Source organism: Mauremys mutica, chromosome 3, assembly GCF_020497125.1.
Source record: "Mauremys mutica isolate MM-2020 ecotype Southern chromosome 3, ASM2049712v1, whole genome shotgun sequence".
In the NCBI taxonomy this organism is placed as follows: domain Eukaryota; kingdom Metazoa; phylum Chordata; order Testudines; family Geoemydidae; genus Mauremys; species Mauremys mutica.
Window position 1 is genome coordinate 210,395,488 of NC_059074.1, and position 27,900 is coordinate 210,423,387.

At 50.4% G+C, this 27,900-nt stretch overlaps 1 protein-coding gene across 1 annotated transcript in view; it reads left to right on the forward strand.

Moving 5' to 3' along the window:
* The first annotated feature begins 6,409 nt into the window (after positions 1 to 6,409).
* GALM (galactose mutarotase) overlaps positions 6,410 to 27,900 on the forward strand; it is a 36,007-nt gene continuing 14,516 nt past the window's right edge. Inside the window, exons 1-5 of the mRNA XM_045010733.1 lie at positions 6,410 to 6,524; positions 6,787 to 7,013; positions 11,121 to 11,275; positions 22,332 to 22,538; positions 25,416 to 25,497. Of these exons, the coding sequence (XP_044866668.1) occupies positions 6,436 to 6,524; positions 6,787 to 7,013; positions 11,121 to 11,275; positions 22,332 to 22,538; positions 25,416 to 25,497 (760 nt within the window). The 5' untranslated portion in view covers positions 6,410 to 6,435. The remainder of the gene's footprint in view (positions 6,525 to 6,786; positions 7,014 to 11,120; positions 11,276 to 22,331; positions 22,539 to 25,415; positions 25,498 to 27,900) is intronic.

Sequence of the window (27,900 nt, forward strand, 5' to 3'; positions counted from 1 at the left end):
TGCATGGGGGGGATGGGGAGGGATGCAGTGACAGGGGGATGAGACGGGGAGGGATGCAGTGAGGGGAATGGAAGTGCAGCCCCATTCCCAGCACTCAGAGATGGGGATACACATAGATTGAACTCCTGGGTGCTGGCGATGGGGCGACAGACAGACCGTGGATCGCCGCAGGGCATGTGCCGCAGCTCGAGCCCAGCCATGTGAGGAGAAGAGGGCCGAGCAGCAGCAGGAGAGGTGCATGCCACGTGACCCCTCAACAGCCATCTGCTGAGCGCTCGTGAGTTGTGCTCACACTAGTTCCTCCCCTGCTCTGATCCAACCAATAGGAGCTGCAACTGAGGGCAGGGAATAGGGCAGCATGCGGACCCCCCTGGCCACCCCTAGGGCTAAGAGCTGGACATGCCGGCTGCTTCCCGACCTGGGAGTCACACGGCGTGGTGGCTAGCAGGGAGCCTGCCAGCCCCGCTGCATGGCGCCGCGAACCAGACAGTCAAGGGCCCAGTCAGTGGTGCTGACCGGTGCTGGCAGGATCCCTTTTTGACCAGGTGTTCCAGTCCAAAACCAGACACCTGGTCACCCTACCCTGCTCCCAATCAGCTAGTCAAGTTCAGGGCCCTGGGGATCATCCAATTGAAAATAGAAATTGGTGATAAAACTGCATCAGTGAAATACCTGACTTATTTACAAAGAACATACGAAGTCCTGTTTCTCTGAACTCTGAAGGAACCAGGAACAAAGGGAGCAGTCCCTCCCTCAGTCTCTATGTGACTGAGTGGTAGGAGTGAGCTGGCAGGTTATTTCCCATTCTGGTTAACCTGTAACCAGAAGATGCTTGAAAATTGTAAATCGCTAATTTATGGTATTTGATCAAATATAGTACAATGGTGTTGCCACCCACTCACTCCTTTGAGCATCACTGTGGGCCCCTGTATGTATGGGTGGGGAACACAGAGCATGAATGAATTACTGATGATAATGTTAGATAAGCAGATGAACCCAGACCCTCCTTGAAATGAATCATAGAACTAAATCAGAATATCAACTCCTTTAATGTTACAAAAGCCACAGTCTTCATCACCACTTCCTCACCAAGCTACAGATCACAGAGCACATTTGCCAATCACAAACAGTTCTAGTGTCAGCAGTATAGAACAGAACATTAGAATTCTCTATTACATTCTATAGGATGGATCCAAAAATCTAGAGAAAGGTTATCATTTTCTATTAAATTGGAAAAGTGTTGAGAGTAATTTCTATAGAATGGTGTTACATTTCTATAGAACCTTATTGATTTAATCCCTATACAATGATATAGGACTTTTCCACAAGGGTTGTCCCAAATATGGGATTTATCAAAGCACTTAAACCCCATTGGAATCTATGGCATTTAATCATGTGCAAGGGGCTTTGCTGAATAGGGATGGAATTACCGTGATGGTTCCCGGAAGGCGGGGGGTGCCCAGGATGTGAGGCACGTCACTACCACCTGCCCTTAGTGTGAGGAAATCTCATCTATGCCTTCTGGGGGTCAGTTCCCTGACTCCATCAGCCACGGGCAACTCAAGCACTCCCTTCTCAGCCCACGTGGGCACTACTGTCCCTCTTGCAGGTCAGCGATAGGCACAGTCCAACCCCTGAGCCCTCCAAGCATCCTCCTCCATTGCCCAGCCGGGCCCCCGTGCCATGGGACACTCACAGCATTGCCAGATCCACTGTTCCCCGAGGAACGGCACACCCCAGTTTATCAGTGTCACATCAGTATCGTCGCTCCACTTCACACACAGCACTTAGAATCATTTGTAGTGAAAACAAGAATAAGTTTATTGAACAAAGTATGGAGATGGGAGAAGAAGCAAGTCCAATTAATAGAAAGAAAGGGTTAAATATAAAATAAAATCATAACATGCATTCTAGAGCCTAAGCTTAACTAACAAGATGCCCTCTTGTCTGTAGTAAGGTCCTGCTTCCCCATAGCCCTTCTCACAGCGTTTGTCAGGCAGGATGGCTAAGACCCTCCTTTCATAAGAACAAACCTTGTTCTGGCAGCATGTGTCCCTAAATGAAGGATGCCCAGGCATCTCTCTGCACCTCTAGATCTATTAGACCAGCCCTTTGTTCTTCACTTGGAACCAGGGTTCCCAAACCCCCAGCTGTTTGTCTCTTCCTGTTAACTGTTAACTTTCCTCTTAAAGTCCAATGGAGCCCACTCAAGCTTCATCCCCCTTCTTAGTGCCTGACTCGGGTCCCACTGAAGAACAATGGAAAGACTCCCATTGATTTATTGGGCTCTGGTTCAGATCCTTAATGAGGATGGGCCGGGTCTCAGAATGGGGTAACAAGAACAAATCCCTGGTTACCTCAGCCATACTGCTAACACCATCCTCTGGGAACAACCCACTCCCCAGAGCTGAGCTACCTCCACCCACATACTCCCCAAATGCCTACCGCATCAAAGCCAACAGCCTTCTCGTTCCAGGGTATCCAAACAAATAGCCCCACAACCCCCCCTTCTGCACAAATAACCCACCCGAGCAGCTCTCTGCGGTAGGGCGTAAACCCTTTCAGTGCACCCCCAAGCCCTGCCTTCTGCTGCCCCGCTCAGAGGCCCCCCCTGAGCCAGGCAGTCTGTTCAGAATCAGATCAGGGAGACAGTCAGCCAGGAGGGGCTGTCAGTCACAAGGGAATGAGAGGCAGGGGCTTTGCCAGCAGCAGCAGCCAGGGCAGGGAGCTCTGGGGAAACAGGAGCTGCCCTGGTTATTGGTGTGGACGTCACTGACTGGATGCTGCATGGCCAAGGACTGTGGGCAAGTTTGAGTTTTGCGGGGTAAAGCAGAGCTTCTTAATACCCAGAGAGGGATGTTTATGTTTGACCCGGTGCCTCTTGTGACCAGTCTTTTTGGTCACTTGGGCCACAGTGTGTGGAGGTGGAGTGGGGAGCTGAGCAAACCCTGGCTGAGCTTTGTCGGTCTCCTGCTGCCAGTCCACATCACTCCCCGCCCTGGGGACACCCAGCCACAGCCCTTGACTAATCTCAATTCAGTGCTGGCCTCAAACCCACCACGCAAGGTACCCCACTAACTGGAACACAGCAGTTCCCCCTCCAGGCTGAGTGGTGGGGGCTGACATGAGCACTACAGAGGCTGGGAGGGGCTGCCCAGACAGGGCCATGTGGATTTGAAAGGGTTCTCTTCCCACCTGCTTGTTGGAGATAAGTGGCAGGAAGTCTGCAACCTTAGGTTGTGATGTTAGTGAAATTAGAGGATGATCCATTGGCTGCCATAATAATACCTCGCACACATTGCTCTTCCTCCAGCATCACCACTCAGTGAATATCTGTTTGTGTTACCATACTGACTGCAGCAGCAATATCTGCAGCCCACTCCTGATCATGGTACTGCCTGTCGTCCCAGTTACATTGGCCAGCTGGCCACCATGCCAGCTCCCCAGAGGCTTCTCCTACCTGCAATAGGGCCCCTTGCTTCTGCAGTTTTGCTTTTGCCTGGTTACCTAATTGCTCCAGCCAACATGCTTGATTGTTCTTGTCTGTATCAGCTCACTACCTGCTCCTGACCAATCCACTGGTTCCTCTCCCCTAACTGTGTTTTGCCAGTATCTGTCCTCATCTCTCAGCACACGGCTGTTCTCTGTGCCACTGTCTCCTCCTCCCTCCATCCCTTTTCCGCCTCTCTTTCTCTCTTGCCCAAATGAGTTCATAGCCCCAATCCTTCCTCCTACTGTCAGGGACCCAGGGCTGAACAGACCCAGCTCATTGCCCTCAGCTGATTCAGCTAATGAACCCAGCCTCCTGATTGGCTGAAGGCTCCTGCAGGCACATTCTCAGACCCTGCAGCAGGCCTCGTTGCTCAGTAGCATTTCATACCTGTGGCTATGGCCTTGGTCCTGGTCCAGCAGATGCTCTGAGCCTTGGCTCTGACTTATTACCTGGATTTGGTAACTTGACTCTTGAATTGGGCTCTGGTCACTAGGCCTGGTTGCCCTAGTTCCAGCCAGCAGGCCAGCTTCCTCTCCTGACAAGGCCATGCACAGCCCAGTCCATAATACCTCAGAGTCCTGGAAGCAGGACCTGTCCTTTTCTTTCTGTTCATAGAGCTAAATCTATCTCTTTCATATACAGACATGTACCCCAGCCCCCTTCACCTTCAAGTCCATTCAAGATACTGCCTCTGGGGTTGTTTCCCTGGCTCATTGCTTGTCTGTGCTACTCAGCACCAGTTACCATTTCACCATCACCTTAGACTCTGGCCCTCACCAGGGATCTGCAAGTCTCTGATTGGTGAAGTGACGGAGTCAGTGCAATGGGGCCAGCCTTGAAGGCCCACGTGTCTATAGCTGTTGCAAGCGGCTCCATACTTCTGCCCATGCTGTGTACTATGCATGGGATGGCCTCCTGGAATTAACCCATGAGGCTACTGCCCTCTTTCTTCAAACCCCAGATTGGCTGTTACTTTACAGGCAATAGGTAGGGCTAGTAGGATATTTTCCATCAAAACTGGTTTTTGACAGAAATGAAACAACCTCTTTTCCCCTGCAAAAAGAGTCTTTTCCATGGAAAATTTTGACTTTTCATCAAGGAACCAAAGCCCCATATTTTTCAGTTTCAATGAGAAGTTGAAGATTCTGTGGAAAATTTCGACAAAAACTATTTTCTTTTAACTCTTGTCAAAATTTTCCATGAACACCCTTTCCCCCATCTTCTGTCCAGCTCTAGTTATAAGGCAAGTGGGGAAAGCTGCATTTATTTCATATTCTTCGAATGCTCCTCTAGGTATATGGGGCCATCAGGCTGCACAGTAGTGACCGATGTAACTACATGATTTTAGTTTTGTTATCCTCCTTGTCCTTCCCTCCTCTTGACAAAGATACAAGTGAATGTGACAGGCAAGTCAGATGTTTGGGGCAGGAACTGGCTACCTGTGCACTGATACAGCACCCAGCCTCCATCCTGATTGGGACCACAAGGCACCTCCTGTTAGAAAGGATAAATCATCATGATAATGTAAATGCAAAAATATCAACACTGTGACTTACAAAAATCCACGTCTCTCCCATCCATTTCCATTATGCAACTACATCTGTAGAAGTATATGTGCCAGATGTTGCTGCTTGTTATGAAGACTGTCAGTGTCCATGCTTCACAGATAATCAAGTTTATAAATGTAATAAAATCAATAACAAGATATTCATTGCCAAAAGCCTGTTTTTCATAATGATTTTATTTTGATTTACGAAATGCTACAACCCAGCCATACTTGCTTGACTTTAAGTTGGGACTGCCCAGGTGATATTTTAAAGAACTCAAATGCTAAAAACAATGGAATCTACTAGCTAAGGTCCTGATCCTGCAACCCATGTGAATGTCCCTTTTGCTTTACTCCCATGCGTAGCCCCATTGAACTCAGAGGAGCTACTCATGTGAGTAAAATGATGCAGTGTTACAGGATTGGGGCCTAAGGATATTTCAACACTTATTTTACTCCCTTAATGTCATACTTCTTAGAAATATCAAGCTGTTTACCTGCATGGTGCTTAAATAATGCATGGCAAATACTGCCATGATATAAGAGAAGAGTATACCTTGTCTTTCCAAAAATCTCAACTTCAAAGGAGTTAAAAGCACGATTGCCAATTCTTGCAGTTTTATTGTGAGACTCGTGACATTTAGTATGTTTCTTAATTCCAGCTCCTGGAGTTCTGTGATTAAATGGGAATCTCAGCTTTCATTTAAAAATTAAGTTTCCAGCCTTCAATTGTGGAGAATGCCTTGAGAATGTGACCCTTTAAAGGCACAAACCCAGAAGGCAAACAAAAAAAACTTGTGAGCATTTATTATTTTAATAAATCTCATGATTCTGAGGCCCTGACTCATGATTTAGAATGCATGGGGGTTGGCAGTGCTGAAGGAGAGTGTCCCCAATGTGATTTCTAGTACATATCACTTCCAAGTCATAGCAGATCGCCTTTCTTCTCCAGCACATACAAGTTATCATTGTTGCCAATGCTCACAATTCTGTTGTGAGTCTTGCCATATTTGGTGATTGTCTTAAATCTCCAGCTGCCAGAGTGAGATGCTTATGGGAGAATCTCAGCTTCCTTTTAAAACAACGGTAAGTTTCTGGTCCTCCTGATTGCAAAAAAACCCTTGAAAATGTGATCTGAGTGTATCCTAAAATCTCAAGTGCCAGAAGGCAAATAAAATGACCCCACAATGTATTATTTTGTAAAATCTCATCATTTTTAAGCCGGTCTGGTGATTTTGGGGGTCTGACTCCAGATTTTTGAACCCTGGAGTTTGGCAATCCTGCATTTTGAAAGTCTCTCTTCCCTTTTATTCTAGCTCAGGTCTCTCAAAACTACAGGCCACAGCCTACAGCGCTCCTCCTCCCGGCGCCAGCAGCGTGGACTACATATCCCAGCATGCACCCCTCCAGCGGGCGCTGGAACGGCGGGCTGCTCCTACACGTGGTATCCAATGCAGCAGCGCAGGCTGGAGCCCGCCGCTGGCGGTAAGGGGCTGGAGCCCGCCCCGGAGAGGAGGCTGTAGCTTAGTTTCTGTTTAGCGGAATGTTGGCGGCCTCCCTGCTTCAGAGAGTCAGCCCCGGTCTGCCCCTCCGGCTGGGCCTGCCTGCCTGGGGGAGGCTCCTGGGATTGATTTCCGGGCTCCAAGCCCTGCCCTGTTCTTGCTGCCGCCTCTGCTGTCTGGATTTCCCCGCCTGCCTCAGCTGTCTGCTTACCTCGGGGGTGGGGGGGTTCCCTCTTGTTTTCCAGGGGCATCCGGCTGCGAGGGGAGATGACAGAGGTGACCCGAGAGGGGTTCGGACACTTGCCCCAGAAGGGAGGAGGAGGAGGAGGAGGAGCTGTTGAAAAGTTCCTGCTGAAATCAGACCGTGTGAAAGTGGAGATTATCTCCTTAGGCTGTATAATCACGGCACTGGAAACCAAGGGCAGGGATGGGAAGCTCTCCGACATTGTCCTGGGTTTTGATCGCTTGGAAGGTGGGTTTAAATCCATTTTTTCAAAGACAATACGCATTGACCTAGCTTCTTGGTTATTTTCTTTCCGATCTTTTTCTAAGGCACCTCTCACTAGGCCCCTGGTTCTCCATGGCCCTGCCCCCAGCGTAGTCCTCTGCTGTAGTGCACAGGGGGTGCAAAACACTACCGTATCCCAGTGATGTTGTGTTCCATCCACCCACACTGGTGCGAGTCACTACTGCGTTATGGGCAAGGCAATGGAGAGGCTTCTGTTTCAGTCAGGGAGGGGACAGGGGTTTGCAGGTTGCCATTTGCTTCAGTGGAAGCAGGATCAGACCCATATTACATAGAATCCCCACCACAAGAGAAGAAAAACTTCCTTCCCCAGTCCAGAAGGACTTTTGCTCTTTAGAACAAAGACTTTCAGTCGCAGCACAGCATCTGGGACTGCACAATTAGGAAAGAGATGACTAAGGGGGGATATGACAGAGGTCTATAAAATCATACTGGTGTGGAGAAAGTGAATAAGGAAGAGTTATTTACCCCTTCATAACACAAGAACCAGGGGTTGCCAATGAAATTAATAGGCAGCAGGTTTAAAGAAAACATAAGGAAGTATTTCTTCAAACAACACAGAGTCATCCCATGGAACTTGTTGCCAGGGGATGATGTGAAGGCCAGAAGTATAACTGGGTTCAAAAAAGAATTAGATAAAATCCTGGAGATTAGGTTGTAACCCCATGCTCTGGGTGTACCTAAATCTCCAACTGCCGGAAGCTGGGACTGGACAATAGAGGTGGAGCATTCAAAATTACCCTGCTCTGTGCATTCCCTCTGAAGCATCTGACACTGGCCAATGTCAGGGCCAGGATACTGGGCTACATGGACCGTTGGCCTGATCAGTAGAGTCATTCTTATGGCTATGAGATACATTATTATAATTTTGATTACTGTAGCAGCTAGAGGCCCCAATCAGGAATGAAGTCTTGAGAAGGAGGATGGTCAAATGGTTAGGGCACCAATCTGGGACTTAAGAGATCCTGGGTTCAGTTACCTGCTCTGCTGCAAACTCCTTTTGTTACCTTGGGGAAGTCACTTAGCCTCTCTATGCCTGAATTCCCCAACTGTACAAGGGGATAATTTCCCTGCCCTGCCTGATGGCAGAGCTGTGCAAATAAATGCAACAACATGTGAAGTGTTCAGATGTGGTGATGGGAGCCATAGGAGAACCTTAGATAAATTGTGCCAGGTTTGTACAACCACAAAATGCGATAGTCCTTGCCCAGTATATAACCTTTACCTCTTAGCACCCAAGTGTCTCTCTGTCGGTTGCACTGGAGTTGCTCCTGATTTACACACCTATGCAAGTGAGATCAGAGTCAGGCTTGCGGAACTTGAAAATGGGGCAGGGACCATGTGTTTATTCTGTTTGTACAGCACCTAGCATGGTTCTGGCCCATGGCTAGAGCTCCTAGGCACTAGGGTCATACAGATAATTAATAACACTGTGAATGTTGTCAATCCCTGGCTGCCCCTGGCTGCAGCAGCGGAGCTGGATAGAGAGGTTGGGGACTTATGGATCATTTCAGGGCAGGTGTTCCATGTGCAGGTGGCAGCAGTATGGATGCTAGCGGAGGGAGGTCTGTGTGAGAACTGACAAGGGGGCAGAGGAGGCTGGCAACCTTGGTGCAGCAGAGCAGGCGGGGTTGGTGGACAAGAGACGGGAGTGGGCATGCAGTGAGTGCAGAGTCATGAAGACCCATGAAGTGAAGACAAGTAGCTTGACCCCAGTGTGGAGAAAGAGGGGAACAGGTGGAGAGGCTTCAAGAGGGGGCAGGCAGGGTAAGTGATCCAAGCAGTTGTGCTTTGTATGGAGAGGAGGGACAGCGATGTGGATGGTAGAGGCCTGAGAGGACAAGTCTGTATATTCAGGGCTCTGGGAGCGAGGGATGTGAGTGGACATTTCTGACTAGTGCCTTACTAGAGTGGAGCTGACAGGCCTGTCTGTTACTCCGCTGAGTCTAGCTCTTAAAAACATTTAGTTCCTGATTCTGCCCATCTCTTGCTCATGAACTACAATGGAGCAGTGCCACTGAAATGAATGGGATTCCTCAGACTAGGGGTTACTCTGCATTACGTTGAGCTGGGCCTTTGGAAAGCCCATGAAATAAGGCTTGATGGGGAAATGGTCATTGTATCCCTAAACAGATCTGAGCCAGGCACACAGCACAGATGAGTGCACTGAGTCCTGCAATAAGCAGCTAATCAGTCACCACCTGACTGCAAATAGGCGCTTTCTTCCTGTTTTTAAGGCAAATTATATGAGCCACTTGGAGCACCATGGGGTGACCGCTGAGGGCAGAATGCCCCAGCTGTCACATTGGGAGCATGTTCTCACCTCTTCTGAATACTGAGGAAGCACTCTGAATGCTCACTTAGCTCCAGAAGGGAACACACACTCCAGACTTGCTGGCAGCTCCCTGGCAGACGCACATCAGACTGCTTTTATTTCATGCATTCCCTCCTTCTTGTTATCTCACAAATTGCGTGAAAGTAGGAGGCCAAATTCTACTTTCCATTCTCTATGGAGAATCTGAGAGCAGAGCAGAGACCATGTATTAATCTGTTTTTTTCGTCTGAGGAATGGAGTAGATTTGGATGAATGGGTTTGGTGTCTCTGGTTAATAGGGTGCATGTGTTACTATGATGGAGCACTAATTGGTTTCTGTGTAGATTCTAATTTCCAAACCTCTCTAAAATTCACATGCTTAGTTAGGGTGGCTCAAAAATTGTCCTGTCAGTTCAGAGTCTGGCTCAAGTCTGGGGTGAAAATTTGGTGACAGTGGATGACAGTGTTCTCTAGAGTACAGACCCCTCCCCCACCCCCAACAAAAGGGAAAAGACCTGTTTTTTAAATGTCAGCCTTCTCGTAATGCACAGATATCGACCGGACAGGGGGCGCTATCCCCACGAAGCCCACATCACTGCACTGCCCTTGCTGAGACCTAGCATCAGTACCAAGAACTTTTTAGCTTCAATACCTGTAAGCTATTGGAGTTTACTTTGTGAGTTCACCTGCTGTGAGCCATGTTCATCTCCTGCAGCAGTGAGAGATTGTTAGGGAGACCTTCCCACACAATGTACCACAGGGAAGGGGAACTGAGTTGGAAACTAGAAACTAAAATTAAAAATTCTTCCCCTGACTGTGCATTTCATACCTCTTAACAACAACCCAGGTTGCCTATATCCCTGTCCTGAGGGGAGACTACCGTCCTTCCCCTATTTAGCAAATAAACATCTGCTCAAGGGCCTTTCAGGCAAAGCCAGGAATAGATCCAGTCTCTAAAGACTGGCCCAAGGCTCCCCCCGCTTCAGCCCTGCCACCCTTTTAAGTGAATCTGCCAAAGTGGCTTGCTCTAGGCAGCAACATAGCATCCATATATTGATTGTGACTAGGGCAGGGGCTGCAAGCAGCAAAAAGACAGTCTTGTGGCTGTGGCAGTGTACTGGGGCTCAGGAGATCTAGTGTCTGTCCTGGGCTGTCCCACAGCCTGCCTCTGGGATGCTGAGCAAGCCAGTTACAGCAGCGTGCTTTGGAGGGGAGCACCTGGCTGAGATCTGCGTATAGAATGTCTCACCTCCATGGTATTTAGCAGGAAGGATTGCCTAGTGGCTAATGCATCAGCCTAGTGCTCCTGGTGGCTACATTGGGTGGGAAGTGTCACCTTAGTTCTCTATTTCCTGGCTTTTTAACATGTACATCTTGTTTAGGCGGCTGTTCTTGTAAAGGGACCTCACAGTTCCTTGTTCGGCAGCCATGAGTTTTGAGGAATGAAACTCTCCCATTCTGGAAGGGCATGAGGAGTGCAGGGCAGTTGTTGGGTGTGATGGAAATGGGCAGGCACCTCCAAGATGTGCTATTGGGGACGCCTTCTAGAACTCAGATTAGTAAAGAAATGGAGACTTGCAGACACCTTCTACGTTCTCATCTTACATTAAGACCCTTGTCTTATTGCCAGGACTGTTTTTCCCACCCCCACCCAACCTACTTTCTGAGCTCCATCTGCCTGACCCTAGGGATCACAGTCAAACTAGAACTTTATTTGGAATGAAATTTATTTTTGTTAGGTTATGTCAACAAACACCCCTACTTCGGAGCCACTATTGGGCGAGTTGCTAACAGAATTGCTAATGGGAAATTCACGGTGGAAGGCAAAGAGTATCGGTTGGCCCTCAACAACCCACCCAACAGTCTGCATGGAGGGAACAAAGGGTTTGACAAGGTAAATCTGATCATGGTCAAACTGACTCTAATCTCCCTTGTTTTCAATCAGGAACATCCTGTTAAAGCAAGAGGTTGATTTTAGTACGCTTTATCCCTGTGTTATTGATGTTTGAGGACAAGCTTTCGGTACCTTGAAAGTTGACACTCTTTCCAAATGGCTTCCTTATCACTCTAATATCTCCTTGTTTTACAATGATCCTTCAGCTCTGTACAATTAAAACACCCAATCCCTGCAATTTGCACCATGCAGCTTTTACAGCTGGTAAGCTGCTCCTAATTAGGAATATTGTCTGCTGCCTAATTGGCCACTACAGCTGGTCTGGGGCTGGACTTTACCTGCTGGGTGACTGTGGAAAGCCATTTCTCCTCCCTGTGGCTCTGTTTCCCCTTGCTCCTCTTGCCACGGCAGGGACCTCTTCAGTTTTAATTTTAGCAAAGATATCTTTTATCCCAAATACTAATTATACACTGGAGTCAAATGGATTCTAAAAAAAACTAAATAAGGAGTTTTAAACAGTGTAAGTCTCTTTCCCAGTACTTGTCTACATTTGAAAACTGTCCAGTGTTTAAACTCAATTGGGTGTGCTCAAGTTCAGAGTGCTGACCTCTGTGGCCAGAGTTGACAAGGACTGGATGTGTCAGCAGTGCAATAGCTGTTAGCCATGACTAGCTGAGAGGTGTTGAGCAGAACCACTTGTCATCTAGCTGGTCAGCTTGAAGTCCTCTGATTCCCAGGTTCCCAGGCAGATTACTGTATAGCATTATGTTCTTTCTGTTTGGCGAGATGAACGGTCTTTATTATAAGTTTGAGATATTTTCCTGAAATATCTTCCAAATATTTTCTATGAAACCCATTTTTTTCACACTTACACATTTTGATTTTGTTGGTTCTGTTCTTTTCACTCAGCTACAGAAATAACTGTATATAGCATTAACAAAGTCTGCTCTCAGAGCTGGCTCGTGTCCTCCAAAGTGCAGGAATTAGCAGCTTTGCACTGAGCACCCATGTTTAAAGATCAAGATAAAGTTTAATGTCAGGTATCCCCATTTTGTAAAACTCTCTTTGCCATTATTACCATACTTCCCATACAAGTATCAACACATCTTTTTTGTAACCTGTATTGGCTGCCTTTTAAAAGACCCATTTGTGTTTGATCACAACCTTGTTTTGTTATCTGTAGATGCATTTTGTTCAGTTTCTAAAAATAAGTATACAAAACTTGGACTGTAAGCTCCTTGGGGCAGAGACTGTCTTTTTGTTCTGTATTTGTGCAGTGCCTGGCACAGTGGAGTCCTGGTCTATCACTAGGGCTCCTAGGTGCAGTGGCAATACAAACAGTATCATTTTCCAATATACACATGACCTCAATCACTCAGGTCCAGCCTCTTGTCTTTTGGGATGTCATTAGAGGCTCGATCCTGCAGGGTGCCCAGCACTCTGGTCCTGATCCAGCAAAGTCCATAAGCACCAGCTTAACTTCAAGCACATGAGCTGTCCCATTGAATTCAGCAGGACGACTTATATGCTTGAAATTAAGTATGTGCTTAAGTGCCCGGCTAAATCAGGAATAGAGTACTCAGCGCCTCTTAGGATCAAGTCCAATTTCCCTAGGGCTTCACAGTGGTGCTGGAACAGTTTTTAGAGTGGGGGTACTGAGATGCACCCCCCCCCCCATGTCTATGCCCCTCACCACCCCCTTGAGCTGGGGCCAGGAGCAGGGCTATGGCTTCAGGAGGGGGAGATGCAGACAGGGTAAGGGGGCAGAAGCTGGGGATGGGTGCGGAATCCCAGGCCAGGGTCAGGAGCGGAGCCCCAGCCATGGGGCTGGCAGCCTGGACCCTGTGTGCCAGGCCGGGTGCGGGGCCTGGTGGATGGGACCCCTGGTTGGTGGCCGAGACTCCAGGTGAGGCACCAGCGGCCGGGACTGGGGCCAGCAGCAGAGCCCCTGGGTGTGGGGCCGGCAGCCGGGACCTTGTGCAAAACCTGGGGGTGCTGCAGCACCCCCTGCACCCTTAGTTCCTGCACCTATGGGACTCCAGCTGCCTTAGAGCCTTCATGGGTGGAAAAAAACCAAATATTTAATTTAAAAAACAGAGTAGAAATATATGAACATTTAATAGCAAACCCTCTCAGACAGTTGTTTTTGTCCATGAAGCTGCTATTCTGGGCTTGGATGGCTGTTAATGGCTGGTGGGGTTTTGTGTGCTTGTGCTTTTCTTTTAATCCTGGGGGGCAATGTTCAACAAAAATTGTCAGTTTTGTGGGAATAGAATGCTGATTTTGGGGGCCAGAAAACCTTAATGATCTTTCTTTGAATAGTCACTTCAATGAGATCCCCCCTTCAGCTAGTTAGTGTGTATGTACAGGCTCTAATAGGAAGGCCTTTAATCACCCAAGAAGTGCTGTTACCACAGTGCAGTAGATGTCATGTTACCAAATAGTCATGTTATCAAAGCAGTCACAGTGTAGCCAAAGGCCAGATCCTCAGCTGGGGTAAATCTGCATAATTCCACTGAACTACACATTTACATCAGTGAAGGATGTGGGCCAAAAATGCATAACATTTTTTTTCTATGGTTTCTCCTACTGTACAATGAAAATGTCATCACTGAAGTCTTAGCTGCAATAGTAATTATGCAGTAGTATTTATTCTAAACATGTAGGTTATTTCTTTTAAACATTCTCTGAAGATTATTTTAAAGAGTAAAGAAGAGATTTCAGGACAGAAATTCAGCTTCGCAAGCAGGACACAATGTCCTGTGCTGTTGTTAAACTGACAGTTGGGAGAAGAGAGAGAGAAACAGTAATTTTTGCAACTACATCTCCTACCACACAGACCGCATGATAAATAATGTTTGGCGCTCCAGAAAGCTGGTAGGAAACTAATCTTTCTTTCCTGGTCTGAGTTATATGAAATAGGTCAGGATTACATACAATTACATCCTTGCCATGTGACAAGGAGTTAGTAGCCACTGACTGCAGCAACTATTTTTACACTCTGTGACATTGGACTCTCATTTCCCACTACCTAGATTTGTCTACCTCCTTCCTTCTCTGTGTGCTTGCTGTGGTGTAGCTGCTTAGAAGGCAGGCTCAGCGCTTGTAGCAGTCCCGCTTGCAGAAAGGCACATTACAATTGACCTGATCATTTGATTTCCATGTCTGGGTCAAGACCGTGCACATCTGCAAAGAGAAGAGCATGTGAAGGTCCATTCAGCCATGGCAAATAGAGAGCAGGCTGATGTAACTTCATTCCGATTAGAAGGAAGCTGACTAGGGAACTTGGAGGATGAAACTCTAGGCGGTATGGGAATACTGCGATTCAACTAGTTATTGATCCTGTCCGTGTGTCCAGAGAGCTGGGGAAATCCCAGAGTCTTTGCCGTCCTGACCCAAACCCAGAAAGCAAATACATAGGATTATAATTTGCCTATGATTTCCCTTTTTAGAACACCTTCCTGCCATGGAGCTCAAAGCACTTTCCAAGTGTGAATTAATTAATACTCATGCTAGCACTGTAAGGCAGGTAAGTATTTATTATCCCTCTTTTAAGGGTAGGTAGAGTGAGGTACACAGAGATGAGAAGTGGCGTGCCAGAGTTCTCATCACAATGCAGCTTCTGAAAGCTTGCTGCAGTGCTGCCTCTCTAGCTCAGCTTGATGGTGCTATGAAAGACGAAAGCAAGGAAAAGAGGAAGAAAGGGGTAAGCAACATATATGTGACTTGGAGCCTCATGGTGTGAGTACATTGCATCTCACAAGCTAAGCAGGATTGGGCCTAGTTGTGACTCCAAGAGACTTGCTTCAGCACAGACGATATTCCTTGCTCTGTGTTGGTCACGTACCCGTGCTTCCGCATGGTGCCGTGGGAACATGGCACCTTTCTGATGTGATTCTAACTGTTTGTGGTCATTCTGGGTATGTCTACACTGCAAAAAAAGACCCATGGCAGCGAGTCTGAGTGCAGGTCAACTGACTTAGCTTGTGGGGCTCATGCTGCATTGCTGAAATAGCAAGGTGGACATTGCCTCTTGGGCTGGAACCTGGGCTCTGAAACCTGGCAGGGGTGTGTGTGAGTCTCCGAGCCTGAGCAGAAATATCTACATGGCTGTTTTTAGCCTCATTGCCTGAGCCCTGTGAGCCCGAGTCGGTTTACCTGGGCTCTGAGACTCACTGCCATGTGTTTTTTTTGCAGTGTAGATGTACCCTAAAGTTCTTCTTCGAGTGATTGCTCCTATGCATTCCATGTAGGTGTGCGCGCCGCGCGTGCACGGCTCTCCGGAACATTTTTACCCTAGCAACTCCGGCGGGCCGGCTGGCGCCCCCTGGAGTGGCGCCGTCAAGGCGCCCCTTATACACCTCAGCCGGCCCGTCCGCTCCTCAGTTCCTTCTTCCCGCCCGTGACGGCCAGTTGGAACAGTGGAGTGCTCCCTTACCTCCACAACCCTAGTGTTTCTCCATAGTTCTAGTGTAGATAGTTTTAGTAGTTAGTTCAGTTCTTGTTGTAGTTATATATATATTTAGTGTTAATAGTGTCAATAGTTACGGAATTAGAGGGTTTGCCCCTCTTCTTCCGCCCCGGTGCGGGCTTATGCCCGGAGCACCGGGTTTCAAGCCCTGTGCGGCTTGCCAGCGGCCTATGCCGGTTAGCGACCCGCACGACTCTTGCCTCCGCTGCCTCGGAGAGTCGCATCGGACAGATAAGTGCTCTATCTGCATAGCCTTTAAACCTCGTACGAGGAAAGAGAGAGACTCTAGGCTGAAGCACTTACTGATGGAGTCTGCGCTCCAACCTCCGGCGCCAGCTCCAGCGGCACCGAAAACCGCCTCGACAAGCAGCGCTCCGACTGCACCGAGCCGCTCCGGCACCGAGCCGGCACCAAAGACCCGCACCGCTCCCTCTCCCCGGGGAGGAAGCACAAGGCGCCGAAGACGGCTGCCGCAAAACAGCAGCGAAAGCCGTCAGCCCAGCCGCCTCCGACGAAAACGGTGCAGGCTGAGGCAGTGCACGCTAAGTGCACCGCACCGTTGACTCCGGCGCCGCCTGGCCCGTCGAGTCCGGTTCCGCCCAGCTCCCCGGTGCCCACCGAGGAGGAGCTGAGGATCCCGTCGACGCCGGAGGCGTTCGCGACGGCAAGAGAGCTGATCGAGGCGACGGCCCCGTCATATCAGCCGCCGGCACCACTGGTGCGGACATTCAAGTCCCTCGGCAAGCCAGCGATGGTGCGCCCCTCATCTCCGGGCGACCGTGGCGACCGTGGCTCCAGAATCCGGTCTCGATCCCGGTCTATCTCCCGGCGAAGGTCACCGAGGCACCGCTCCCCATCCCGCCGTAAATCGCCATCGCGACGCCGCTCAGCGTCCCGGCACCGGTCGCAGTCCCGGCACCGCTCTCCATCGCGGGGCCGGTCGTACTCCCGGCGGCGCTCCAGGTCCCGGTCACGAAGTCACCGGCACCGCAGCAGGTCCGCGTCCAGGCACCGCGGACATCGGGACTCGCGCAGCCGTTCGAGGCGCCGCAGATCCCGCTCGAGGTCCGGTTCCCGGCACCGCCGGTCGAGCTCCCGACGTCGCCGGTCGAGCTCCCGCCGCCGCCGCTCCCCTTCTTGGCACCGGAGATCCAGCTCCCGACGCCGTAGATCTGGCTCCCGGCACCGGAGATCCGGCTCCCGGCACCGTGCGCAGCACAGGTCCCGCTCGCCACTGGACCCCCGAGACGCCCGGCACCGACCCTCGGCACCGGAGGATCGTCTCACGCCGGCGCTGGACGCCCGCCCAGGCATCGCCACGGCTCCACCCTGGCCCTCCAGGGAACCCTCTGTAGCCTCACCCCAAGGCAGTGCGGTGGATTTCAGAGCCGGTTCCGTTCCCCCGGATCATGGACCCCAGTATTGGGGACATTGGGTGCCCTGGGCGCAATATGAACAGGGGCCTCCCCTGCCACCCAGGCAGCCGGGCTCGGCACCATCGGTGCCGGTGGCCACCGTTAGTCGAGCCCCCCCGTCCCCACCGACGCAAGCCGCCGCCCACGACCCTTCTTTGGGCCAGGACTCGCTGCGGCCAGATCACCAGGTGGGCGAGCACCAGCAGGAGGAGGTGCTCCCGGGCCACTCCTCGTCGTCAGATGAGGCGGTAGCGGGGGCCTCGCCATCGGGACCCCCGCCCATTGACCTCAGGGCACACCAGGACCTTCTCCGAAGGGTGGCAAAGGCCATTAACTTGCCCATAGAGGAGGTGCAAGAAGTCGAGGACCCGATTACGGACGTTGTGGGAGATGACGCCCCTGTCAGAGTGGCGCTCCCGTTCATTCGCACCATTCAGAAGAACAGTGCCACTATCTGGCAGTCGCCCTCCTCCGTTGCCCCCACGGCGCGAGGCGTCGAAAGGAAGTATTCCGTCCCGCCCCAGGGCTACGAATACTTGTACGTCCACCCCACCCCGGACTCGCTGGTGGTCCAATCGGTCAATGACCGCGAACGACACGGTCAACCTGCCGCTGCGCCGAAGGCGAAGGACGCCCGGCGCATGGACTTATTAGGGCGTAAAATCTATTCGGCGGGAGGCCTCCAACTCCGTGTCGCCAACCAGATGGCCCTCTTATCCAGATACACTTTTAATATCTTGGGGTGCCTTGCGAAGTTCACGGAGCTAACCCCTCCGGAATCCCGCCCTGAATTCTCAGCGCTGCTGGAGGAGGGCAAGTTAGCCTCCAGAACACTGATCAAAGCGGCCGTAGACGCAGCAGACTCAGGGCTCGAACGGTAGCATCCGGGGTGACGATGCGCCGCATTGCGTGGCTACAATCTTCCACCCTCCCACCTGAGGTCCAGTACACCCTCCAGGACCTCCCGTTTGACACGAAGGGGCTGTTTTCTGAGAAAACGGATGCCAGAATCCAGTCCCTAAAGGATGGGAGGGTTGCGATACGAACTCTGGGTATGCACACGCCGGCCACGCAGAGGCGTTCGTTCCGCCAACAGCCCTACCGTCCCTTCAACCAGGCCAGGTCTCGGCCGTTTAACAACCGCCGAACGGCCCCCTTCCGCCGTAGACCGTCAGGGGGGCGGCGCAACCAGGCGCAGAACTCGTCCAAGGCTCCGCAAGGCCAAAAGCCGGCCTTTTGACGGGACGCCCGAGGACGGCCCATCACTCTCCCCCCAGGATCCACCCCTTTTGTTTTCCAATCGCCTTGCCCGCTTCCTTCCGGCGTGGTCTGCTATAACATCGGACAGCTGGGTCCTCAGCACCATCCAGCACGGCTACCGCCTACAGTTTCTTTCGCCCCCCCCCTCCCACCCACCTTCCCCGTCCCTCTTCAGGGACCCCTCTCACGAGCAAGTCCTCATACAGGAGGTGCAGGCTCTGTTGAGCGTGGGTGCTATCGAGGAGGTGCCTCCCTGCAGGCGGGGCAGGGGATTCTACTCCAGATATTTCCTCATCCCCAAGGCGAAAGGAGGTCTTCGTCCCATCTTGGACCTCCGGGAGCTGAACAGATACCTCTGCAAGCTCAAGTTTCGGATGGTAACCTTGGGGTCCATTATCCCTTCCTTGGATCCGGGAGACTGGTTTGCCGCCCTCGACATGAAAGACGCTTACTTTCATGTGGCGATTTACCCCCCCCACAGACGCTTCCTGCGCTTCATGGTCAACGCGACCCACTACCAGTTTGCGGTGTTACCCTTTGGCCTCTCCACTGCCCCGAGGGTGTTCACCAAGTGCATGGCGGTCGTGGCCGCAACTCTCCGTCGTCGCAGAATCCACGTATACCCCTATCTCGACGACTGGCTGATCCGTGGGCGATCTCAAGAACTGGTGACAGCCCAGGTGTCAGAGATACTGCACCTGTTCCGGTCTCTCGGCCTCCTCGTCAATGCCGAGAAGTCCCAATTACTGCCGACACAGCGATTGGAGTTCATAGGAGCAGTCCTCGACTCCACCCTCGCCAGGGCCTGCCTCCCTCGTTCTCGACACGAGACAATGGTCTCGCTCATTCGCAGCTTACAAGCCTTCCCTTCCACGACGGCCCGGTCCTGCCTTCGCCTGCTGGGCCACATGGCTGCGTGCACCTTTGACCGCGAACGCGAGGCTGAGGCTCCGTCCGTTCCAGATGTGGCTGACTTCGGTGTACCGGCCCCACCGCGACCCTCTAGATCTGGTGGTCACGGTCTCGGACCCCACTCTCCAGACGCTCACCTGGTGGCTGCATCAGGAGGTGGTCTGCGCCGGGGTTCCGTTTCGCCCCCCTCGCCCGTCGGTCACCCTGACCACAGACGCCTCGGCGCTTGGATGGGGGGCTCACATGGGAGACCTGCACACTCAGGGCCTCTGGTCGGCCCAGGAGCTCTCCCTGCACATCAACGTCAGGGAATTGAGAGCGATCCGCTTGGCTTGTCTCGCCTTTCTTGCACACCTCCGGGACCGCTGCGTCGCGGTATACACGACAACACGGCAGCCATGTTCTATCTGAACAAACAGGGCGGGGCCCGATCCTCCCCGCTGTGCAAGGAGGCGATGCTCCTATGGGACCTGTGTGTAACCCACTCGATTCGCCTCGAAGCGTTCTTTCTACCAGGGGTGCAGAACACGCTGGCCGACCGTCTGAGCCGGTCTTTCGCTGCCCACGAGTGGTCCCTTCGCCCCGACGTAGCCCACACCATCTTCCAAAGGTGGGGATTTCCCCAAATAGACCTGTTTGCCTCCAGGACCAACAGGAAGTGCCACAGGTTCTGTTCGTACCAGGGTCGGGCTCCGGACTCCATCTCCGATGCGTTCCTCATGTCCTGGACGGGTCCCCTTCTATACGCCTTCCCGCCGTTCCCGCTAGTCCACCGAGTACTGCTCAAGCTACGGAGGGACAAGGCCCGCGTCATACTCGTCGCTCCGGCCTGGCCGAGGCAGCACTGGTATACCCTGCTCCTCGAGCTATCGATCCGGGATCCCATTCCCCTACCGTTATGGCCGGATCTCATCTCTCAGGACCTCGGCAGGCTTTGTCACCCGAACCTGCAGTCGCTGCATCTTACAGCCTGGTTCCTGAGTGGTTGACCGACGCGGAGAGGACCTGTTCTGCGGCGGTGCAGCAAGTTCTCCTTGAAAGCAGAAAACCGTCCACACGCTCTACCTACCTGGCAAAGTGGAAACGCTTTGCCCTTTGGTGCGATCAGCAAGGTCTTAACCCCTTCTCGACCCCTCTCCAGACGGTCCTTGACTACCTCTGGTACCTGAAAGGCCAAGGTCTCGCGATCTCGTCCCTGAGGGTACACCTGGCGGCGCTTTCGGCCTTCCGCCTGCTGTAGATGGTCGCTCCGTGTTTTCCAACCCCATGGTTGCCCGCTTCCTCAAGGGGTTGGACCGCCTCTACCCGCAAGTGCGGCCGCCGGCTCCTACGTGGGATCTGAACCTGGCTCTCACCCAGCTGATGCGCCCGCCCTTCGAGCCCATGGCCTCCTGCTCCCTCCTCCATCTCACCTGGAAGACGGCCTTCCTCGTGGCAATCACATCCGCCAGACGAGTATCCGAACTCCACGCCCTGACGGCGGGTCCCCCATATACCGTCTTCCACGCGGACAAAGTGCAGCTTCGGCCACATCCGGCCTTCCTCCCAAAGGTGGTCGGCCTTTCATCTTAATCAGGAGATCTTCCTCCCGGTCTTCTTTCCAAAGCCGCACGCCTCACCTCGCCTCGACGTCCGTAGGGCCCTCGCCTTTTACATTGACCGAACTAAGTCCTTCCGGCGTTCCTCCCAGCTCTTTGTCGCAATTGCGGAGCGCATGAAAGGCGAGCCTGTTTCATCTCAACGGATTTCTTCCTGGGTGACATCCTGCATACGGGCGTGCTACGAACTTGCTCGCGTCCCCCCGTGCCGGCTCACCGCACACTCGACAAGGGCGCACGCCTCGTCAGCCGCCTTCCTGGCCCACGTTCCCATCCAGGACATCTGTCGAGCGGCCACCTGGTCCTCCGTCCACACCTTCGCTTCCCATTATGCGTTGGTGCAGCAGTCCCGAGACGACGCAGCCTTCGGCTCTGCGGTGCTACACTCCGCCACGTCTCATTCCGACCCCACCGCCTAGGTAAGGCTTGGGAATCACCTACATGGAATGCATAGGAGCAATCACTCGAAGAAGAAAAGACGGTTACTCACCTGTAGTAACTGGTGTTCTTCGAGATGTGTTGCTCCTATCCATTCCAGACCCGCCCTCCTTCCCCACTGTCGGAATAGCCGGCAAGAAGGAACTGAGGAGCGGACGGGCCGGCTGAGGTGTATAAGGGGCGCCTTGACGGCGCCACTCCAGGGGGCGCCAGCCGGCCCGCCGGAGTTGCTAGGGTAAAAATGTTCCGGAGAGCCGTGCACGCGCGGCGCGCACACCTACATGGAATGGATAGGAGCAACACATCTCGAAGAACACCAGTTACTACAGGTGAGTAACCGTCTTATCCTATGACACTTATCAGAGGCGTTTGAGAGTTATCCCTAGTGCTCTGATTGGACTCCAGCTTTAGTTGTTCTGTTCCTCCAACTTCTCCCCGTCATTTCAGTTGGATACAGTGTTTGTTTTCACTTCCTATTTTAAACTGTGCAGCTGAGGAGCTCCCACCCTAAGAGTGGGCTAAGTGATCCCTGAATGTAAATTGTAGAACCTCTAGATAAAATGCAGAATATAAATTTGTTTTTAGATTATTTATCTGAAATATACAGGACCTTGAGGAAGTGGGAAATAATACTGGTTGGCAGCCTCTTCTTCCTGTGTTAATTCCAACATGTAGCACAAGAGAAGGGTGTTACTCAGTAAAATATTATGATTTATATTACTGTGTCACTTGGAAGCCTCAGTCATGGATCAGGACCTTATTGTGGTAGGCACTGTGCAAGCACAGAACAAAAAAGGCCCTTGCCCCAAGAAGCTTACTGTCTAACAATGCAGTGTCACTGTGGCTGTAAACAAGAATTCTGAGAGATGTGTTTGCCTCTGGAAATGGAGCCATGTCAAGTATCTTGCATGTGGTTTTCAATGGAGGTAGAGAAATGAATGTCAACAAAATGGTTGTTGCAGGTTCTCTGGACCCCGGAGGTGCTGCTAAATGGCATACGCTTCTCCAGAACGAGCCCAGATGGTGAGGAAGGGTATCCTGGGGAACTAAAAGTCTGGGTGACCTACACACTCGATGGTGGGGAACTAGCAATAAACTACCGAGCTCAAAGCAGCAGCACTACTCCTATTAGCCTGACAAACCATGCCTACTTCAATCTAGCAGGCCAGGTAAGATGATAATCCTTGGTACTTCTCGTGCTTTGGAAGCATGGCTGAATTCATCTCACTAACCTAAATGCCTTGTAACTCTCTCATGAGCTACGTTGTCCAATGATCTTCCTCTGCTTGCTATAACATCAGAACAACTAACACTTGAATACATCGTGAGGGGAGGGGAACCAAGAGCCATGTGCAAGTTGGGGCAGGATGAGGGAGGGAGACGCTGGGGCTATTCGTGGTGTGGGTGGTCAGAAAAGCCCAGTGCAAGGGGGTTCCGGGCAATTAGGGACATGCCCTGCTCAGGGAAGTTAAGTTAGCACCAGGAGAAGCTACTGTGACTCTTTCAGTCTGTTTGGATTCCCAAGCAAGTGCAGAAGGGACTGCGTACAGGATAGTGGCCTGTGATGTACAGAGCAGACTGGATGATCACCTGGTCTTTTCTGGCCTTAAGCTCCCTGACTCTGAGAGAAAATGAAGCTTGTTGGGGTCACCACTGCTCATGGCTTTTGGGAAAATGGCTCTTTTCTACTTCCCATTGTTTCTGGGCCAGGAGACCCAGAACAACCCAACCAGCTAACAAAGCGTTAAATAACCTCTGCTTCAGTGATGCAAGTGTATCCCAGTGTCATAGGTACTTCACTCTGTGCTGACATGTCCCTTGGTCTGACCTCATTCTACTAGTGCCTAGAGCCTCAGCTGAGATCAGGGCCCCCACACTAGGAGCTGTAGACAAATGTAGTGAGAGAGTCCTGGCTCACAGTCTAACTAGACAAGACAGAAAACAGCTGGAAGGAGAGAAAAACAAAGGCATAGAAAGGGAAAGTGAATTGTCTAAGGTCACCCAACAAGTCGACAGCTGAGCTGGGAATAGAGCCCGTCTCTTGAGTCACCGTACCCTGCCATGTGGACCACGCTGCGTCTCAATTACATTTTGCTCTCATTACATTTATAATCAGGCATGAAGGCAAAGGTATAGAAAATAATTCTCCCAAGTACTGCTGTGCAGTGAGGATTGCCTCTGATAGCATTGTTACATTCTTACACTTAGATAACAAGGCTCTTTGAAACATGCTAGATAGAAAGAGATATTTTAGAATTTCTGTGAAATTTAACTATATCAATGCCATTGTTTTAACAACTGCAGTGTATCATCAGTGTATAGTTAATTGGTTAATGATAAGGCCAAGTAAACAAATATAATTTGCAGCATAAGCACATTTTATGGAGCAGACATAACACCTGCAGTGTGTGTGTCTCTGTGTGAGAAGTTGTTACGTTGATTAGAAAGTGACACATAAGTTAAGGGCTTGATCTTGCTCCTATTTCAGTTGGGGGAAGGGGGAGTTTGCAGGTTGCTATTTGCTTCAGTGGAAGCAGGATCAGACCCATACTTACACAGAATACCAACCACAAGAGAAGAAAACCTTCCTTCTCCAGCCCAGAAGGACTTTTGCCCTCAACAAAGACTTCCAACCACAGCATGCAGCATTTGTGACCCTGACACCTTCTGATCTACTTTAGTGCCAAAATGGCTTGCAGCTTTTGTTGGGTTATACTTTAGTTTTGCTCTTTTGATGATTTGTAAAAGCTTATTTAGGCACTTTAGATTTTTTTTTTTTTTTTTTTTTTAGTTTTTGTTGCTAAACAAATGTTATTTACATACTGAAATAAAATTGATGGTTTGTAAAACCTAGACAGAATGTGCTTTGTTTGTTCATGAAAGATAGCTGGTCTGTTATGGAATTTTGGGGGTAAGACTTGGAAAGTGTACTGAACCCCCTTCACTGTGAAAGCTAGAAAAGGTTGACTTTTCTTAGAAACAGGTATTGACCAATAGCCATTGGCAATATCAATGGTTAAAAAAAAACATTTTGCTTTGGGATTTACAGATTTAATTGGGTTAGACATTTTAGATACAACATCTGCACAAGCTAGAGTTACTTGATTTAATTTTTGATAATTAATAGTAAGATGCCATGACCCATTTGGTTTTTGTAATGGCCAAATTAGAGAACGGCATACTGAAGAACACTTATGGATGATTTTTTGTTACAGCAAAGATTTAATGGTTTCAGCATTATGAGGATTGGCCTGATTTGGAAAAAGATTTGGGGGATTTTTTTTTTCAATTTTAAGTTACTTTTATTTTTTTACACTTAATGATTTTGCTAAACAAAAGCATAACATGTTTAACCACAATTGCCTGCATCTTAGCCTTTTTTTTTAATTTTGCAATTTTTTTAGGGTATAAACACAGAACAAAAAAACCAGTCCTTGTACCAGAAAGCTTTCAGTCAAAGACCCAGATCCTCAAAAAAAAATCGGTGGGAGTTAGGTGCCTAAATACCTCTGAGGATCTGGCCCCAAGAAAGTGTCTACCTTAGGTTTTATATGGTACCTTCCCTAGTAACTTCCCTCCGGGCACTAGGGGAAAAAGCAATAAGGAAGTTCAGGACAGGCAGACAGAGGGGAGTGCTGTGGGTGTGGAAATTTCTGGCTCAGTACAGTTGGCAAGCTTTTCAGTATGCCCACTGTACCAGTACATAAAAGCCGTCATTCTGACAAGTATTCTGTTCTTGACTGTGATTAGAGCATTGATAAGGCTGTGAGTGTAACGAGCAGTGGAGTGGGATTAAAGCCTTGGGATTGTGAGGGTTGCTTTTGCCTCTCTCTGCTTACTGGGTAATGTGGAGACTGTGCCAGTTGTAGGGAAGCTCAAAGTCACTAACGTTTGAACGCTGCAATCCAGTAACATGGGCTCTGCTGGAGTTTGTGGTCAGTGTCCACGTGGTTTGATAACTACCAGTGGAAAACACCCTGCACAGGTACCTGGATACACTGTACCCCTTACATGCAAGTGTAAACATTTCTTTCATTGTCTCCTAGGGATCACATGATATCTACAACCATATGGTCTCCATAGAAGCAGACTCTTACTTGCCTGTGGATGACACCCTGATCCCTACTGGTTGGTGACTTTGAGAATTGCATTTGTTTGAGGGGAGGGGATTTCATAGCTCAGCGGGAGCAGGATTGGCTCTAAAGTGAGGAAAGTCATTCTTAAACATAAGTGAAGTTTCTTATTCCATTAGGTAATGGTTTGATCCTTCTGTTAGCACGAAAGGGAGTCCAAAGCCACATGACAATAGCTCTCCTTGGGTGAGGCAGCTCCGCAGTTTGCACAGAACTGGCCCTTGTCTCACCCAAACATAGTTGGAGAGCGATTCCCTAAGCCTGGTGGGACTGATTGCTTTGGCCTTGTAGCCCTCATTTTGGTGCTGGTACCTGCTCCATGGTTAACTGAGGTTCAACAGATGAGCCTGATGTTTGGCCTCCATTTAAAATCCCCCCAAAAGCTCCATGTGTCTCCACACTGAGAGGTTATATCTGGATCCCATCTGGGATCCTTCCATCAAATTTGAAGAGATCAGACAAAGTTCTGAGGGGATCAGTGGCATTCTAAAAGTCTAACACTTTTTGCCATGTATTGCACAGGAGAGGGCTCTCTGACCTCATGTGTATGCCAGCTAGTGAGTCACATGTCCTCTGTACAGCGACACACTAGCTCCGTGTCTAAAGAGCTCATGTACCTAGGCTGTACAAAGAGCACTTGGTGAGGTAACACATCATCCTGCTTTGTTCCAGAGATGTGGGTGTGAAACGAATTTCTTAGCCATGTGTTCTGAGATGGACATTTTCCATATGTCACATGCAAGGAAGAAAGTTGAGAGGTTGCTTTCACCACAGGGGCAGAGTTAAGGGGATTTGTCTGCCTTAACTGTGAATTTCTCTCCTTTCAGAGGTTTGACTATTTTGGGAGCTCAATTCAGAACTTCCTGGGTTTCTATCTTTTTTTAAATCTAGCACCCTTGAAAGGTGATTTACATTCAAACCACTGATAGGTTCCTGTAACTTTCCTTAGTGGATAAAGCACAGTGTGAGTAGCCACAGGCTGACTCACCACTCTGGGCATGTGGTGAGCATTCCCACATGGGGCAAATAAATGTGGTAATTAACCAATAAACAAGGTGGGTGATTCAGCTTGTCATCAGAAGACAGTTACTGGAGAGACAGGAATGGGGAGGCTGGAAGGAAGGGCCAGAGAAGCCCAGGATCTCTTCCCCCATCATGTGTCTGTGGAGAAGGGAAAAGCCTCATGTTGTGGGGAACAAGCCTTCATATAGCACCTTGTAAATGAAGCACACAGGGTTGAACTTGCCATGAGAGTGTGGGAGGGCTGTTTGCAGAGAGGAATCCAGGGTGAGGGGCTTCACTCTGCTACACCTAGGTATGAGTAACTTCATCCGATCATCGCGGGGCATCCTGGGTCTCCATACTTCCCTTGTGTAAATGAGTGGGGAGGGGAAGCCAGTGAAACCCTTTCTGCCTGTGGTTTTTGGTGTCTGCGGTACCTGTGGGTATGTCTGTGTTGCAGCTGGGTGGGAGCGAGCCCCCAGCCTGGGCAGACAGGCTCGCCCTAGCAGGCGAAAAGCAGTTGTGCGGACGCTGCAGCTCTGGCAGAGGCTCAGGCTCGCTGGCCCCTAGGCTTGAGCTTGGGTGGCCAGTCCACAGGGCCAAAGTCCCACAGCTGTTTTGAGCGCACTAGCCCGAGCCACACCAGCGCAAGTCTCTCTCTCTAGCCTGTGAGACTTGCTTCCCGCTGCCTCTCATGTCCTTCCCCCCCCCCCGCCCCCCCCCCGATATCCCCACCTCCTTCCTCCAGCCCAGCTGCTTGTGCTGTTGCCAGCTGAGCAGCTCCTAGTGCTAGGACCTGGTTCCTTTTCCCCTTTCCTTCCCCTTGCAACGTCTGGCTAACTCATGCTTGTCTAGCAAAGTTTTCCACATGATCGTGAGGTCCTACTATTCCTATAAACTGTGCCTGGATAATCTGTCCCTCAAAGCCTGGTTATATTACATGATGGGAATCCCAGGTACAGTCTGATTGCTTTGTTTCACATGTGATGGGTCAGATCCTCAACTAACATAAATCAGCATAACTTGATTGTTGTCTCACTGGGGCTACACCAATCGACACCAGCCGAGGAGCAGGCCTGGTAGCTTGTATTATGAATGACTGCCTTGGTGCTGAGCAAATTAATTTTTTCAAAAAGGAATTAATCAAATGCTGATAAGTTTGAATCGGTCCCAAATCAATTTTAAAAGTAAAATGTCAAAGCAGCCTAGGCGGCTCTGAAGTGTCGGGTGCCACAGCAGGGAGAGAAGAATGTGGCGTTTTTCTCCTCAAATTGTTGCTGCCAGCCAGGACTGTTTGGGGAGGGGGCGGAATTGCCCAGGGGCCCAGGTGATTTAAAAGGGCCCATGGCAGAGGCAGCAGCGGTGGCTGGGAGCCCCAGGCCCTTTTAAATCATCG